At 36.4% G+C, this 18560-nt stretch overlaps 2 protein-coding genes across 4 annotated transcripts in view; one reads left to right on the top strand and one right to left on the bottom strand.

Moving 5' to 3' along the window:
* Positions 1-6041, bottom strand: part of LOC129234444 (protein N-terminal asparagine amidohydrolase-like) — a 61994-nt gene extending 55953 nt beyond the window's left edge. The window contains exon 1 of the mRNA XM_054868447.1: positions 5916-6041. The gene's annotated coding sequence lies outside the window, so the exon portion shown is untranslated. The remainder of the gene's footprint in view (positions 1-5915) is intronic.
* Positions 6042-6473: 432 nt separating this feature from the next.
* Positions 6474-18560, top strand: part of LOC129228073 (tether containing UBX domain for GLUT4-like) — a 102387-nt gene continuing 90300 nt past the window's right edge. For all 3 annotated transcript variants that reach the window (XR_008580886.1, XM_054862719.1, XM_054862711.1), the window contains exon 1: positions 6474-6589. Coding sequence is in view for 2 of the 3 variants with exons in the window: in XM_054862719.1 (XP_054718694.1) it covers positions 6503-6589 (87 nt within the window). In the remaining variant the exon portion in view is untranslated. The remainder of the gene's footprint in view (positions 6590-18560) is intronic.

Genomic DNA, 18560 nt, shown 5'->3' with positions numbered 1-18560 from the left:
TTAAAATAATTGTAACAAAAAATAAATAAATAAAATAAAATTCAGAATAGGGTTCAGCATTTAACTTTTTGACCCAAGACACTCTTAAAAAACACAGAAATTCGTTTAAAACTTATAAATTCCGTGATTTTAACAAAAATAAAAAGATATTTTAATTGTTTATTTCTTAACAAAGCGTAATAATCATCAAAAATTCGAAAAATCGGATTGCCATAGCGGATGCAAAGAGATCGCAATTCTCAAAGTGAAGGCATCAAAAGTATAAAAACGGCTTGTAAAAGAAATAGTTTTGATAAAATTATTTTTAAATTGCATTTTAGAGTCCAATGATAAACATTTCATTAATATCTGTGGACACAGTTGACGTAAAAAAAAAAAAAATAAATAAATAAATAAATTTAAAAAAAAATAAAATAAACCATCTATTCAGCATTTTAATTTTTGACACATAAATAACAGAAAATGGAATTTTGCTTTAAAAACTTGAAATGAGAGTTCTAACAGAAATAGAGAGACTTTTCATTTATTTGCATCTTAATAAAGCGAAGTTAGCTTGAAAAAAGAACAAAATATGATTCTCATATCGGATGTTCAAAGATTGCATTTTTCAAAATGTAGACATCAAAGGGAAAAAAAAAACGGTAATTAAAAGAGTGAAAAGTTATTTAAAAGAGTTATTTAAAGTTAATCATCCTTGTTAACATCGAAAAATCAAAACCCATATAATTTTCTCCCAAAATAAGTTAAACATCGCACTGCACCACACCACACCATAAAACGCAAATATTGAAAAGCTGGCAAAATGATGAGAATATTTTCTAATCAAGTCATTATAAAGGTTCAACTCCAGACACTAAGTGGTGATAATTTTGAAGTTGGCAACCCTATCTGAAGAGATCCTTTGCAGTTCTAAGTTCATTTCGCAGATATATATTATTATTGTTTATTAAATCATGAGCAGGAGAAAAGTGCTTACCAATGCCTTTTCAAAAAAGTTTACAACAACAAAGCTGCTAATTAGCTGTGATAAAACAAACAACCATTATATTTATTTGGCAGTAGCAATTATTTATCGTTTGCAAGAGCCTAGCAAGAGTATCGATTTTTTTTTTTCAAAATTAGCCGATTTTGTGTAAGCTGATCCCTCTAATTTGACTTAAAAAAAGGTTCCAAAAATTATCGGTTTATACACAGAAATATACATTATTTTGCTTTCAGATTTGCTTTCAATAAACAATTTGTGAAATATCGGATCTTGTTTTTGTTTATAAACAAGATCCGAATCAAATTCTGATAAATCAGAATTTTGTGAAGGGTCCATTTTGTTGGATCGGGATTTTGTGAAAGGTCCGTTTTGGTTGATCGGATTTTTGTGAAGGGTCCATTAACGGACCCAAATATCCTCTGGCCAGACCCCTGAGGGTGCTCCGCTCCCTGCTTGCCAGTCCCTATTTGGCACCTGTGGTGGCTCAACGCTGCCTGTGCCAGGTGATAATTGATAATCTTAAGATGCTTTAAAGACATCCTCAAAACTACATGTCCAACCCACTAAAGGTTTAGAAGAGTGGACACAATCTTTAAAATTGAAAATTTGGAGTCAATAAGTCAGAAATAGGTTTACAAATAAACAGATCAAATGAGCAAGATGAACAGAGCAACTATAAAGAATCTTGATTTTTAATTTTCTCTCCTTTTCAGGGTTTTTCCATGCTATCACGAAAAAATTTAAATAGATTTAAAATTAAATGTGTTTTGACTCGCAAGTATCATTTTCGTATGAAGTGCAATCTCATCTAAAGAAAGACTGGGCACCACTAGTTTTGATTGCTAAAAAAACTAGTTTTAGCATCTTGCTTAGCTCCTATGAAACAGGGATCCCCCCCCCCCCCCTCTAAAAACAAAAATGCACCTCTAAGCCAAAAAAAAAAAAAAGGAAAATATACCTTAAAACACCCTCCCTCCTCTAAAAATTTCACTGGTGTAGTCTGCACCATGACCCCTCTCCTCCCCCCAAGGTGGGCACCCCGTATAAAAGGTATATCAGCTGTTTTCGAAAGCTCTTTTTTAGTTTTGATTTACTAGTTCTATTTCTTTCCCCTTACCTCGGCTATTAATTCTTTTTTTCTGTCCTTTGGTCTTCAAGATAAGGCTGACAAATGATTTGCATGCTCCATTGGTGGCTGGTGAACCAAAAAAGTGGGGGGACGTATAATTTAAGCGGCGTGGCCCCCTCAAGCTGATTTTTTTCCTCTAAAATTTTGCTACAAATATGACTTTTAGTATTGCTGATTTTATAATTTCTAAAAACCTGGAATATGACATCATAAATTGGGACAGATGGCCACCGCAGACTTCCCCTTCCATTTAAAAGTTCCATGCTCATGATATAAAATGAGAAAAGTTCTTTTATTTAAAATTTTTATTTTTTACTTTCGTAAAATAAATCAATATACTCTATAAAAAATCATTTTAAAATCAATCCTTCATTTCTCTAAAAAGTGAGGGTGAAGGGCTCCTTTATACTTTAGGAATTGAGGGGACAGCTGTTGTAATTGCTTTCATTATTAAAGCTTAAATTAATTAAAACATAGTTAAGATCAACTATGACTAATGCTTGTCTTGATGCTGTAGCACTAATACCGATTAAAAATGATTTATGTATTTCTTTAGATTTTTCAAACTTAATTGATCGATTTGCTGCTCAAAAAGCTATTAAAAAGCTTATCTTCAGCAGATTGTTTTGTTTTTTTTTTTTTTAATTTTTTTAATGTATATATCATAATTTATTTGTCTCTAGATTGTTCCTTTTTCAAAATAAATGTTTGTTTTGGGCAAATTTTGTCATGTCTATTTCTTTTCTTTTTTTTTAAATTTACATAATATAGCAATTTTATAATAAAAATGTCAAAATAATTGCCAATTTTATGTGCTGGAGTTGGTGCAGGTTGTAATGTGTGATAATGAAATGTGTTATGTTTTAGTAGAGAATAAATAAATAAGAAAATGATTATTTAACGACTATTAAAACTAAAGACGTACAGAGTAGAACTTTGGCCGAGCAGCCAAGTACGTAGTCTTTCACTACTCGGCTAAGTACCCAGTACTCAGCCAAGTTACCGAGTACCAATTATGTTTTAAGAACCACCAACATACATGTGATGAATTTTGAACTTATTGGAATAGTAGTAGACCTCCTTGTCCATATAATAGTTTTTAAAACTAAATTCCTGCTGAAATTTAATTACGCATTATTTAAAAAATTTTGTTTAAATATGTGAAAAGTTTAACAAAAAAATTATTTTTAAAATTAAAAATAAATAATTAATCAAGTTAGAATTAAAACAATTTTTACCAATCTATTACAGTTCTAGTCAACCAAACATAAATAATTTTTAAAAGCAAAATATAAAACAAATGTGCAAGAACACTGCAGACACGTGTTTCTGCGTTACAAGGAATGTCTTTTTCAGTGCATAAAACGTGAGCTAAAGAATCTAAAGACATTCGACAAAAAAAAAATTCCAACTTTTGTCGGATGCCTTTAAATCTACAAGCTCACATTTTGTGCATTGAAAAAGGAATTTCTTGTAACGCCAAAACCTGTGTCTGCAGTGTTCCTGCACTGTGCTTTTAATGTTGTTTTATTTCCTTTTGTTTTATAAGCAAAGGTATTTTTATATTTCTTATAACTAATTTTTGTTTGTAGCAAAAATCCATTTTTAATATAAAAATTCCATATTTTCTATATTTACCTTTTTGCACAATTTTTAATAAATAAGTTTTATTAACTTTGGGGACATTAAAATAAAGATTTATTCCATTGAAGCATTATGAACTTCATTATTCTCAAAATTTAAATTTGACTTGTAAATTTAAATTATAAATGATTGCAGAATATTATATATGCTATATATGCTTGTGCTTTTTTATAAATTTTAATCAGGGGTCTGGCCTCCGTTAACGGACCCTTCACAAAAATCCGATCAACCAAAACGGACCTTTCACAAAATCCCGATCAAATAAAACGGACCTTTCACAAAATCCCGATCAAACAAAACGGACCATTCACAAAATTCTGATAAACAAGATCGGATCTGTCACAAATTGTTTATTGAAAGAGCAAATTTGAAAGCAAAATAATGCATATTTCTGTGTATAAACCGATCATTTTTGGAACCTTTTTTAAGTCAAATTAGAGGGATCAGCTTATACAAAATCGGCTAATTTTGAAAAAAAAAAAAAAGAAAGAAAGAAAAAATCGGCACTCTTGCGATGTTCCAGCTCCAGCAAGCGATAAATAATTGCTACTGCCAAATAAATATAATGGTTGTTTATTTTATCACAGCTAATTAGCAGCGGTGTTGTTGTAAACTTTTCTGAAAAGGCATTGGTAAGCATTCCCCCGCCAAATATCAGAAACAAATCCAGAATGATTTTCTCACCATAGAAGAGGAAAACACTCAACTTTAAGTTTAATTGATGCAGTTTGTGCCATCTCTAAATTCTAAAATTTCGTTGTAACATTTTTTTTTTTTTTTTTGCGAAATTTTTTGATTTTTCACAAAATTAATTCTTTTTTCACAAAATTATTTGATTTTTCACAAAAAACGGACCCTGTGAAAAATCAGCAAATTGGCCTAGTACCGAGTAGTTACCGAGTACTCAGTACATCTCTAATTAAAACAAAGTTCGCACAGGGCCGCTAAAAACTCTAAGCACGCCCCTGAACAGCATTCCAACAAACAATTCAAGCATAGTTCCAAAACTGATTAACTCTAAAGTGAACCTAAATCTCAAAATATCAGATCCATGTGCAGAACAAGCAGGTAGTTAAGGCACAGTTGTCTCATTGTAGTTAAGCAATGTATCATAGCTTGAAAATAATAATGACATAGCTCATAAAAGCAGTTTTTTCAGGAGATCATTTTTTTATTGCTGTGATTTGTAATTTACTGCTGTTTCATTCATAACAATTTTTAATTATTGTAATGCCCCTAAAAATGGTTAATACTATTCCTTTTGCTTATTTCATGCAGTTTTTGTGCTAGTCTTTTAGGTTTTCCAGAAATTTTAATCAAATTTAAGTCAAATTAGGTTTTATCAATGTTGCTATCTAACCCCAACTTTTCTATCTAGGACTTGTGTCTTAATCTATATAAAATATCAATTTTTAAATTTTTTTTCAATTAAAAATCTTCGTTTCGGTATTTTTTGAGTCCTGTCACTAGTATTTTCGAGCAACAATATCAGGTGCCTACTGGGGGAGGAGGGGGTGTGGGGGGACATAGCAAACTATGCCATTGAAATTTTCAAAGGGTTTTCTGGGGTATTTTTCTCTGCTCTCGGGGGGGGGGGGGAGTCTCTACGTATTTGGGAGAGGGTGTGCCATTGCTCGTGGGGGATGGGCACACATGGATACTTGATTGGTTTATAAATAGTGAAAAGAAAGTAAAAGGCTTATACTTTGAAGAAATCAAAATATTTTAAAAACTAAAATTGTGCAGGCACAACTTTTTAAAATCTTAAGTAAGAGTTTAAAAAACCTTTCATTTACGCAATTCACATTCTATTTGTTCAAAATCCACGACTTCAAAACTAATGATTGACTGCATTATGCAAGTGACACAACGAAGCTATAAGAAAAAGAATGAGAAGAAGCGATGGAGGCAACATAATTAGTTCAAGAAAAATTCAGCATAAATTGACACGGTAAAAGCAACAATTGTCTTTAAAAATAAACTTTTAGAAAACTTGAACAAATACAGAGGCATTTACTGAAGAATATTAATATTAAAACATTAAATATTTTCTCACAGAAATTTTGTTTCAAAATAGTAGGAAAAAATGCGACCTATCAGATGGTGATTGTTTTGCGATTTAAGTTTTGTAAAATATTCATATTGATTGCAACTTACTTGTAAAGATCATGACTTGTTAGCAGAATCAAACTTAAATTTTGGATGTTGCAATAAATAACAATGTATATAATTTACAAAATTAAAAAAATATTTAACAACAAATCTACTTTTAAGAAAAACGTAAACTTCTGTCAGACATATTTAACAGCTCCGCAGATAATTGAAATAAATGAAAAAATAAAACATAACTAAATCAAGATAACGTGTGTGTTTCAGATCAAGAGGTTTAAAATTTTGAAAATGCTAAAATTTTGAGTGATATATTGTTTTTAAAATTTATTTTTTTCCTTTATAAGCATTTCTATGTGTTTTCAGAAACTCTCTGGTTCCCACATTTTACGACTCTATGTAGTTATTGTTATAAAATAAAATCAACGTGTGTCATATTTAATAGATTTTCTTTTTGAATTGAGTTAAGACATTTTAATAAATATTTGCTAAAAGAAATGCTGCAAATGAGCCTCGGGCTAAGAATTTATGATAGTTCTTGTGTCAACTAAGATGGCAACAGTTAGAAACAAAATAATTCTGAAATTTCTTTTTGACCGTTCGTCGTAAACATTGGAAACAGTAAATACTTAATCATGTCACAGTCTTTTAATTTTGTTGTGTTGTGTCCAAACGGACGAAGGCAACCTGTCAAAGTTTCTCCAAATAGTTGCATCTTACAAGTAAATGTTTCTTTTTGTTTTCTATTAATACTGGTTTATTTTTTAATTATGTATTGTTAATCATTCTTAATTTTAACTTGTAATTTTGTGTTCAAATTCACTGACGAAAAAAAAAGAACAATTACAGCTAAAGCAAGATTGGACACCATATGATAGGTTTCGTTGCTACTAAGACACGCTACATAAGTACATATCACTAAACTTAATAGGTTATACAAATACAAATACAAAAGTGACGACCAGCAATAGGTTCTGGGCCCAGCTAGATTGGTACCAGTCAATTTACAATCTTCAGTGAAGATCAATGGCCCTCTTAAAACTATCTACTCCCTTGCTCATTACCACCTCTTCCAGTAAGCTGTTCCAAGGTTCCACTACCCTGCTAAAATAATAATTTTTCCTAATATCAATGTTAGCCTCAGATTTAAATAGCTTAAAACAATGTAGTGATGGACATAATCAAGTTCTCATAATCGAATCACTCGATTATTCAAGATCATTCGACAACTCGATTACCACGAGTTCTCGATTATCATATCTCGAGTTCTCGAGTACTCTATTATCACTTTTCGAGTTCTCGAGCGATGAACTTCTCGAGTTCTCGATTATCACTTTCTGAGAACTCGAGTGATCAACTGCTCGAGTTCTCGATTGTCATTTTCCGAGTGCTCGAGCAATCAACTGCTTGAGTTTTCGCTTTGAACTTCTCGAGATCTTGAGTTCTCGAGATGTCAATCACTCAAGCAGTGTATTCTTCGATCGATTTGATAATCGAATGAACCTCTCAATATAGTTGACTTCTGACAAGGGTGCCCACCTATGGAGGGGAGGGGTTATGGCGCAGACTGTGCTATTGACATTTCTAGGGAGGGGGTTAAGGGGTATTTTTCTCATTTGTTGGGGGAAGGTCTCTGCAATATTGAGGGTGGGGGGGGCTTGACCTCAGGGCGGGTGGACACACTTGCTTCTGAAGTGTTTTAGTTGCAGAGGCGAATCCGTCATTTAGGCGGTCAAAGGGCTGGCTTTGAAAAGTTAATGATTTTACTTATGAATGAGCATGGTTTTTTTCTGTTTTCCGAAAAAATTTGCATTGAAACCTTTTAACCCTTCCCCCAGAAAGACGGGCTGCGCTGAGGAGCCCACAGGTGAGGTGGGTCATTGCACAGACTGCGCCATTGAAATTCCTAATGGACGTTAGACTTTTTTAGGGAGTGTCCTTCTTGAGGGGGACAGATCCCTAATTTTAAAAAGTGTGCCAGCACACTTGAGGAATAGATACCCTTGCGATCTAAATAGTATTACAATCAAATAATTGCCTTTCGAATGTTTCATTCGAATAGTGTTATAATTGAGTGTATACTGTTGAATGCTTGATTATCAAATCATTCTTTGGGGATGCTTGGTAGTGTAATAATATGTTTTGAGCAAAAGGTGTTAATAAATGAACACATGGACAGGTCTGTGGGAGACATGTGTTGTGTGTCCCAGTGGTGGAAGTAAAGGTTGGAGGCGCTTATGAGGTTCTAACTTGAGAGGCATTAAAATTATAGTTCAGGTAAAAAAGGGGAATGAAGTATGAAGTGAAAAGGGGGGGGGGTGCTTGAAAACAGCCCGAGCACCGAGACCACAGATCTATTGTACTATCCCCGCTAAGACTACTAAAGGAGCCCAGTAATAGAAATAAATCTCAGCAATTGCCTAACCGAAATTCTGGGCAGTTCCCAGGGATCAACGTAGTGGTATCCCAAATGCTCAAATCTTTGTGCAGAGTAGAAGTCACATTCACATAGCACATGAATTGAGCTTTCATGAAATCCTCTACAGGAAGGGTTGTCGATAACACTCATCAGATTAAGGTGCCTATTAAGAGAGCAGTGTCCAGTTAGTAGCCCAACAGACTTCTTGATCTCATTCCTGCTCAAATTAAGCAGTTCCTTGGACCTCAGCCAGGGAGGCTGCTGGTTCAGAGTCTTGGCCTGTCTTTGAGACTCGGACTGAAGCCACAGGCCATAAGATTCATCCATGAGAAGATTCTTTGCAGTGGTCCTTACTACATTGTAGGGCAGGCAGAGGACAGGCTCTGGTCCCATAAACGGTATATTGGAGCCCTGTTTAGCTAACTGATCTGCCAATTCGTTACCTAAAATGTCACGGTGACCAGGAACCCAGTAAAGGGAGACCCTATTACTGCCAGCTAGTCTTACCAGTGCATTATGGCACTCCCAAACTGTTTTGATAGTAAAACAGTTACTATTGAGAGCTTTCAACACAGCTTGGCTATCAGAGAATATTCTGATAACCTTCCCGCTTAGGCCTCGATCTAGGCAGTTGTTTACACAAGCCAATATGGCTAAAGTTTCTGCCTGATAGACAGTAGCTAGCTTCCCCAAAGAGAAGCACAGATTAGTGTTATTGCTGCTGCAATATGCACCAGAACCAGTTCCAGACGAAGTCTTGGATCCATCTGTAAACCAGATTCGTGTGCATTGCCAATGATATCCTGTACATCCTTCCATTGCTCTCTGGACGGAAACACAATGTTATAATTGGCATTAAAGCTGAATTGTTTTAACATACAGTCGGAAGGCATCACAAAGTAAGGATACTTACTAGTCTTTGCACACAGTTTATCGTACAGAGACAGGTAACGAGGGGACTTCCAGAGACCCATGAGCTTGAGGCGGTATGCACACAGAATCGCCTCCATTTCCACATATGCAACGGAAGAAGGCCAAGAAGTAGATCAAGGCTTTGGGAAGGAGCAGTTCTCATGGCACTAGTGATAGTAATAGTAGCCATCCTTTGTACTTTGGCGAGGCAACCCTCAGCCGTAATGGTACAGTTTTACCCCACCAGGCAATTGCCCCATAGGCAACCGTAGGTACAATTACTCTAGTATAAACCCAGTGAGCGATTTTTGGAGAAAAGCCCCAATTAATACCAATTGCTCGTCTACAAGACCAAAAGATTATCTTGGCCTTATTGGTAATTTCCTTAAGGTGAGAATTCCAATGTCAAAGTTTTGTCAAAGAACACACCCAGGTACTTGACCTCACTAGTGTAGGCAAGAGGTGAACCAAAGAACTTAATTATCTTCAAGTCTTTGAGACGTTTACGAGTGAAGGGAACCAAATAAGTCTTATTCGGATTGACCGTAAGACCTGCCTTCAAACACCATTTTTCAATTTCCTTAAGGGCAGACCCCATGAGATTTGTAACAGTTTCATGGAACCTACCCCTAATAACAAGGGTTATGTCGTCCGCATAGCCAATGCAGTGGAGACCTTTGCGACGAATTCTTTCCAGAAGTTCATCAACCACCAGGCACCAAAGCAAAGGGGAGAGAACGCCCCCTTGTAGGCAGCCACGGCAGTTACCCACCATCATAGTTCTGCCCAGCATGCAAGCTTTTGCCATACGGGTTATTAGCAGACAATTAACCCAGGTACATATCATGGGATCAATTCCCTTGTGTGCGAGAGAATCGTTAATAGTCTCAGTAGGGACCTTATCAAAAGTTCCCTCAATGTCAAGGAAAGCAGCGAGAGCTACTTCTTGTCCATTGACTGCACCATCCAGAGCTGTTGTTAGCTCATAAAGTGCAGTCTCAGTGGACCTTCCAGGCTGATAAGCATGCTGGCACTTAGAAAGAGGGTTGGTTTTCAAAACACAATCCCTGATGTGCCTATCAATCAGTTTCTCCAGAGTTTTTAGGAGAAAAGAGGTAAGACTGATGTAACATATTGTATACTAATGAGCATCGACTTGTAGCGCATGCGCGGTTGCCAATGCTTTGGCTGGGAAAGTCAGTCCATGGAGTGTGAATAAAACAGTTAGACGTTCATATTACTTTGTCCTCCTTATTTTGGTATTATCATTCCACACACGTAGAAGAACCCAACCCTGGATGTTTTATAACTATATAACATGGTGGCAGCTCACGGAACAACAAAGTGGAAATTGATAACAACCTGTTAAGTGCGCTCAACAAATCTTGATTTGGACCTTGCAAAACTGTAAGTAGAATTTTCTTATTTCGAGATGGAAGCCAAATCGCCTACAACATTATGCTTGGAAGGTAACGTTCCAGAAAATTGGAAAAAGTTCAAACAGAGATTTAATTTTTATCTAGAGGCAACAGAAAAAACAAATAAGGCGGATAAATTAAAAGTAGCATTGTTGCTAACATGTATGGGCGAAGACTGTTTAGATATTTTTAATAGCTTTGGATTAAGCTCCGCGGACTCTGAGAAATACGACACTGTACTAAACAGTTTTGATAATTATTTCGCACCGAAGAAAAATACAGTTATAGCCAGATACAAATTTTTCAATTGCGTTCAGGGGGAAAACGAAAGTGTTGATTCTTTCGTGACGAATTTAAAGGTTTTGGCTAAAGATTGCGATTTCGAAACGCAGGAAGAAAATTTAATTCGAGACCTTTTAATTATTGGCATAAATGATGTGGCGGTCAAAGAAAAACTTTTGATAGAATCGGATCTAAATTTAGAGCAGGCCGTGAAATATTGCCGTGCTAAAGAATCGAGCACCAAGCAAATTCAACTAATGAGTCATGCGTCTTCGGTCCTTGCAGTAAAAGAGAAAAAGAATTCAAGCGCTTCTTTAGCTATTAAGAAGCGTGCGTCATCGAAAAAGAAAAACATCGCGGATCATTCCGAGAGTGAAAGAAAGGCGGAAGTAAAAAAGAAATGTTCAAAATGTGATTCTTATCATCGCTACGGGAAATGTTTCGCTTTCGGAAAGCGGTGCTACAAATGCGGTAAAGAAAACCATTTCGCTAGTGTTCGCAAGAATAAAAAGATAAATTTAGTGGATAATACAGATGACTCTGATGAATATGAAACCGATAGTAATGAAATTAGTGTAGCATCGGTTGTTGACGGAATCAATTCCGAGTGGAAAGAAAAAATACATATTAACACCACTAAGGTATCTTGTAAAATTGACACGGGTGCGGAGGTCAATATTCTTCCACTATCATACTTTAAAGTAATTAAAAGAACTGAAAATATTAAGAAGACTAGTAAAATTTTGAGATCGTATACAGGACATTCTTTAAATGTCATAGGAACTTGTGAATTTTTGTGTAAATATGGCGATAAAGCTGAAGTCTTGGAATTTTATGTTGTTAAGCAAAATTCGAGTATTTTAATTGGCTTGAGTTCTTCTGAAAAGTTAGGATTTATTAAAAGAAATCAAATAATTTCAGTTGTTGAAAATGTTGATTTGTTCAAAATGTACAATGATGTTTTCACTGGCAGTTTGGGTAAACTTTTGTATACGTATGACATAAAATTAGACAAAAATGCAGTTCCAAAAATTTCTGCACCTAGAGTTATACCAGCGTCTTTAAAGGGAAAAGTTAAGGCAGAGATTGATAACATGGTGTCAAAAGGGGTACTTGAAAAAGTTACTGAACCAACAGACTGGGTTAACCCTATTGTTGTAGTACAGAAACCAAACAAAGAAATAAGAATTTGTATGGATCCCAGAGGCTTAAATAAGTATATTAAAAGAGAGCATTACCCAATACCAACCCAGCAAAGTCTTTTTTCGGAATTGGAGGGAGCTAAATTTTTCAGTGTCTTGGATGCCTCAAGTGCATTTTTACAAATTCCTCTAACAGAAAAAAGTTCTAAATTGTGTACCATTGCCACGCCTTTTGGACGCTATAAGTTTTGTAGATTACCGTATGGATTAAGCAGTTCACCTGAGGTGTACCAGAAAACTATAGAAAATATATTTATTGATATAAATGGTATTTTAATATACATTGATGATATACTTGTGTTTGGGAAAACTCAAAAAGAACATGATGCCAAGTTAAAAGCTGTTCTAGATAGAGCTCGAGAGCATGGTTTGAAATTATCTAAAGAGAAGAGTAAAATTGGAATGGATTCTGTTAAATATTTGGGTTTTGATTTATCGAAGAATGGACAGTCTATAAATGAAAACAAAATTAAAGCTATAGTAGAATACGGCACGCCAAAGAATAAAGCAGAACTTCAAAGATTTTTAGGTATCATTACATTTCTAGGAAAATTTATACCAAATTTATCTGACAGAACAGGTATATTAAGGAAGTTACTTGGAAAGAATGTAGAATTTGTATGGAGTTCAAATGAACAAAGGGCGTTTGAAGACTTAAAAAAATGTGTTACAAACTCTCCTGTTTTGTCTTTCTACAACAAAGATAAACTCTCCACAGTGTCTGTAGATGCAAGTCAATTTGGACTGGGTGCTGTTTTGATACAAGAGGGTCACCCAATTGCATACGCGTCATCCTCATTGACAGAGACACAACAACGTTACAGTCAAATAGAGAAAGAACTGTTGGCAATTTTAATTGGTTGTAAAAAGTTTCATTATTTTATCTTTGGAACTAAATTTTTGGTTGAAACTGATCATAAGCCTCTAATAGGTCTATTGAAAAAGCCTATAGATAAGTTGTCCCCAAGACTACAGCGTATGGTTTTAGAATTATTTAAATATGATTTCGAACTAAAACATGTACCAGGTAAAAAATTATATATCGCAGATGCATTGTCTAGGACACCGTTGAAAGGTAGTGAAGATACTAGTTTTTTAGAGGCAGGAGCAGCAGTTGTTCATACAGTCCTATCAGCTACTGATGAGAAGACCGAAGTTCTAAAGATTGCTACTAGAGATGATCCGGAGCTAATTTTAATAAAAAAATACGTTGAAGAAGGTTGGCCGCAAAGTTTTAAACAGATGCCTGAGAAAACTAGAAGCTATTGGGACAAGAAAGCAGAACTTCACTGTTACAACGATTTAATATTTCTGGGAAATAGATTAGTAATTCCCACAAAGATGAAAGCTGAAATTTTGCAGAACATACATTCAGCCCATCAAGGGATCACATCTTGCATTAACAAAGCTTCAAAAAACGTATATTGGCCAAATTTTTGTGAAGATATAAAAAAATTCATTAATGCATGCACAATTTGTCAACAACATCAACGTGCTAATGTAAAAGAAACTTTACTACCATACAGTATACCAACACTGCCATGGGAGGAGGTAGCTATTGATTTCATGTATCTACAAAAAACAGACTATCTTTTATGTGTTGATTACCATTCCAAATTCATAGAAATTAAGAAATTGACAAAGAAAACAGCAGAGCCAGTTATCAATGCACTGACACAAATTTTTAGGACACATGGTATACCACGCAGGTTGCATTCTGATAATGGTCCACCGTTCGATAGTAGACTTTTCCAAAATTTTACTAAGTCATATGACATAGAGCCTGTAACATCGTCACCTAAGTATCCAAAATCAAATGGAATGGTAGAGAAAGCTATTGGAACGATGAAATCAATTTTACTAAAAGTTATTAGAAGCAAAGGAGATCCCAACCTAGCAGTACTGGAATACAACAGCACTCCAAAATCCAGTTTGTTATCACCGTCAGAAATGCTTATGGGACGAAGACTTAGAACTGTAATGCCACAGAAAACATCTCTTCTCACACCAAAGTTCCCAACAGATGAAACAATAAAGATTTTAAAAAAGCAGCAAAATAAACAGAAAGAATATTATGACAGATCAGCTGTAAAACTGTCAACTCTAAAGAAAAATCAACCAGTTTTCGTACAGCTAGGGCACCGAGATTGGGCCCCAGGGACAGTTATAGAAAAGTTAAATACACCCAGATCTTACTTAGTGAAAACAGCGGCAGGAAGTGAACTTAAAAGAAATAGAATTCACCTTAGACCAGATGAGAGTAAAGAAAACATGGAGTTGGATGTAGATAAGGAAAAATTAAAATCACCATCCACCCAAATAGTAAGGGAGGATTCATCTGAAAATCCAACTGAGACTCAGCCTGATAATGTCTCAACCCCCAAACGAGAAAAACGCATAATAAGAAGACCCCTCAGGTTCCAGGACTATGTTTAAAAAAAAAAAAAAAACTTTTGACATTTATTTTTCTTGAATATTTTAGTATTTTAGTATATGTTTAAATTGTGATTGTTTTAGTAATTTTTGCACTTACTTGTCTTTATCATTTTAATCTTTAGTGCATGCTTAAATTGTGTTTGGTTTAAATCAATTTTTTTGTTTAAAAAAAAAAAAAAAAGGACGTGTAACATATTGTATACTAATGAGCATCGACTTGTAGCGCATGCGCGGTTGCCAATGCTTTGGCTGGGAAAGTCAGTCCATGGAGTGTGAATAAAACAGTTAGACGTTCATATTACTTTGTCCTCCTTATTTTGGTATTATCATTCCACACACGTAGAAGAACCCAACCCTGGATGTTTTATAACTATATAACAACTGATAGGTCTAAAGGCTTTCGCCACATTGTAGTTTGGCTTACCAGGCTTGGGTATAAAAATTACTTTGCAAGTTCTCCAAGCATAAGGCACATAGCCAAAAACAAGACAGGACCTGTAGATCCTACAAAGATGTGGTGTGATAATATCCACACTTTTCTGCAGAAGAGCAGGTATAATATCATCTGGGCCAGCAGATTTAAAAGGCTTGAATGAATTAATGGCCCACTCAATTTTACCAGGGGTCACAATTTCACCCGCTAGTTTCCACCTTTCCTTGCTACCACGTAAGGGGTGTAGCGGAATATCAGGATGACTTTCGTCATCTTTAATTACAGAGCCAGGAAAGTGTACCCTAAACATCTCTGTTAGAGTACTTTCCCTGTCATCAGTAAAGGAACCATCTTCCTTTTCAATGGAACCCAGCTGACAAAAATTGTCTCTAGAGAGTATTTTTGTGAGTTTATAGCAACGCAAGAGATGCTGTCCAAATGGCTACAGAACTGTCTCCAGTTATCCTGCTTACTGGTTCTTATAGCCTCATTGTATTTATTGCGAGCTTCATGGTACAAAGACCAATTGCCCGTCTTCTTGGCTTTATTAAAAAGTCTTCTGCAATTCTTTCTTAATCCTCAAAGAATTTTACACCACCAAGAAACTCGTCTTGGTAAACTAGTGGAGATTGCATTGCAATTGCGTTGATAAGATTGGAGTATAGAATGTTGAAGTGAATCAACTGCTAGTTCCAAGTCTAACAACGAAGTAAGTTTGAAATTCTTACCTGATAGGGAGACCCTTAGATCTTCCCGATAGGAATTCCAAGATGTTCGTTTGGGATTCCGTTCCTCCTGCAGTACGCTTAGTGCAGGACCTGAAAAGGTCATAAGGATTAGTCTATGGTCAGATAGGGTAATCCGGTCTGACACCTGCCAATCACTTACGCAGTTCAGTGCTCTATCATTACATATCGTTAGATCAATAATTTCACATCTTTTGGGTAATAAAAGTAGGTTTATCACCTCTGTTGAGGATATTTAGGTTGTTACCTAGCAAGTACTCTAAAAGTTCCTCACCTCTCTTGTTGCAATCACTGCTTCCCCACATAATGTGGTGAGCGTTAGCATCGCAGCCAATAATGAACTTCAGCCTTGCATGCACACAGAATTTTACAAAATTCCTGGCTGAGGTCGTTAAAGGAATCTCATCCTCATAGGGTAGATAAGCCGACATGAAACATGCCGAAGCACCATCTTCATTAAATACTCGGATGGCAACATTATCACCGTCAAGAAACTTTGGTAGGCAGAGAGCATTCAGGCACTTGTTAACAACTACGCATGCTCTCGGTCTACTACAAGTCAGATCATAGAAGAGATTACCACAGCTACCCAGACCGAGGATTTTCCCGTGGTTAACCCAGGGTTCCTGTACTAGGGCAATGTCAATTCTTCCTTCAGCCAAATCTTTACTGAGAAGAGCAGTAGCAGACTGGCAATGATGGAGGTTAAGCTGTGCAACTATGATGCCAGGCACCTCCATTGCAGAGAGCGGGAACCCGCTAAGGGGCAGCTTCTTTGTTAGGATGAGTATCCTGCAAGAGGGTCTCATCCGTTAACGTGACATCGGAATCTGCATCCGAAACGTCAAGATTTTCCATAAAGTTCGTCATTGAACTTGTAGTGGGTTTAGGAGAGTTAGAACCATTATCTTTGCTCTCAATACTTACGGTAGGAGTGGATTCAGATGGTGTCCCATTCACCGAAGTTTCCACCCCTTCCATCTTTGCAGGATCTTCAACATTGCTCCCAGCAGGAGTTTCAACTACCTCCACATTATCCTTGGGCTCCAATGAAACATCGGAGTCCTTGGATGAGGCAGTTTCTGCACCAGGAGCATTTTGTGTGTTGGGATCGTGCAGGATCTTACACAGACCCTTGCCAAAACCCCCAACAAACAATTCCAGGTTGGACTTCTAAATGAACTCGGCTGAACCAGAGTCCACCTCGAAGATCCACCTGACATAGTTGTCTTTAACAACTGTTTTATCTCTACCTCTCCAGCTGCTCGTGTTGAGGCCGGGGCTGAGACGAGCAAGTCGTTTCAAGACTTTATCTTGCTCCAGGGTGTAGATATCCTTTGTCTTAAAGGCGATCTTCACCGGCTTCACAAGGTCTTTAAAGGGCAACACTGCAAGTTCAGAGTCACCTGCAGTGCGCCCATTGAAGTGCAAATGTACCCAATCTGCAGCAAAGTCATTGGTGCACTGGATAACCAGCGCACCATTTGAGAGACTGACAGCTGCAAATTGAGGTACCTTGTCGTTGGGGGGGATATCATCAATGATTGCATCGATGTCCCTTTGGATACCAATGGCATCATCCGGGGAAAGTTGATCTCCCGGGTAACCTGCCTTGGTGATAGCCAACTTAATGGCAGATGTAGCCTGACTATAGAAGACTCTAGGTCTCTTGACCTGGGCTACATTAGATGGTGAAGGGGTGGAACCCTCCGATAGGACCCTCTTTGTAGATGGGGTGCCCTGTTGTCCATGTTCCAGGCTCTGTTGAAACTTAATGGCTCGCTGCCGGTTTCTTCGTTGCCTGCTGGACAATTTTTTGGAGGTACCGGATGGACCAGGTACTTCGGTGTTCATTGCTTCTGCAGGCTGTTCCTGAAAAACAGTTTTATCAGTATCGTCTGCTGACCCCTTTTCAGGAGCAGAGACAGTTTCTGTGAGGGTTGGCTGCGTCCGGATATCCCGGGACCAGTCAACTTTTTGTTTTGGGCGGTTTTCACCGCCAGGTTTTTGTTTATTTTTTCGTTTGCCCGTGTTTAGGTAAACGGAGGGTAGGTAAACAGTCACCGCCCGAATTGACCCTCTCTACAGGCGGAAGGCAGAATTCAACGTGGTTTGCCAAGTCACGAGGGACCGTTTGTAACAACCTATAACCCCGGTTGCCATATGGTAAGCCATATTTCCATCAGCACGGTTCCACACCTTAGATTTGGGTTGCCTTTCCTGGTTGGTCGAGAACCTTTCGGCTCTACTGACCAGCACCAGTTATGCCATGGAGCTTTTGGCACCCGGGTCATTCCACGTCAAATCAACCCAAAAAATGAGATTTTGACACCCATAGTCTCGGATTTTGATGAAACTTGGCATAGTTGTTTCTATTATGGATGTAAGAAAGAATGTAATTTTTTTTTGCTGTATCTCGAACGGTTTAGATTTTATGGAGTGTCAAAGTTTTCTGAATTTTACGATTTTTCTCGATGGCGTGCGTGAAAACTAATTCGCATTTATGCAGAAAATAAATTATAACTTCCCTCTTTACCAACCACTATTGTTGAAATTTTTTTTTAATGAACCTGATTATCCAAGGATTACAGAAAAAATACAATTTCATCAATAATTACCAATAAAAAAATAAGAAAAATTCCTAAAGTACAATTTATTAAGTTTTTTTGAGAAAGTTGGGAGCTATACTTAAAATGAGATATCTCCAAATGGGTAGTAAATAATCCCTCCATTTTTTTTTAATTTCTGATCTAAAAGATGTATTTTATCACATAAAAAATAATTTAGGTGGTTTTTACACTCCTTCATTTCAACAAGGGGCACAAAACATTTTTTAAGATAGCTG

The sequence above is a fragment of the Uloborus diversus genome, chromosome 1 (genome assembly GCF_026930045.1).
Source record: "Uloborus diversus isolate 005 chromosome 1, Udiv.v.3.1, whole genome shotgun sequence".
NCBI classification, from domain to species: Eukaryota; Metazoa; Arthropoda; class Arachnida; order Araneae; family Uloboridae; genus Uloborus; species Uloborus diversus.
This window is presented reverse-complemented; position numbering and strand designations above follow the sequence as displayed.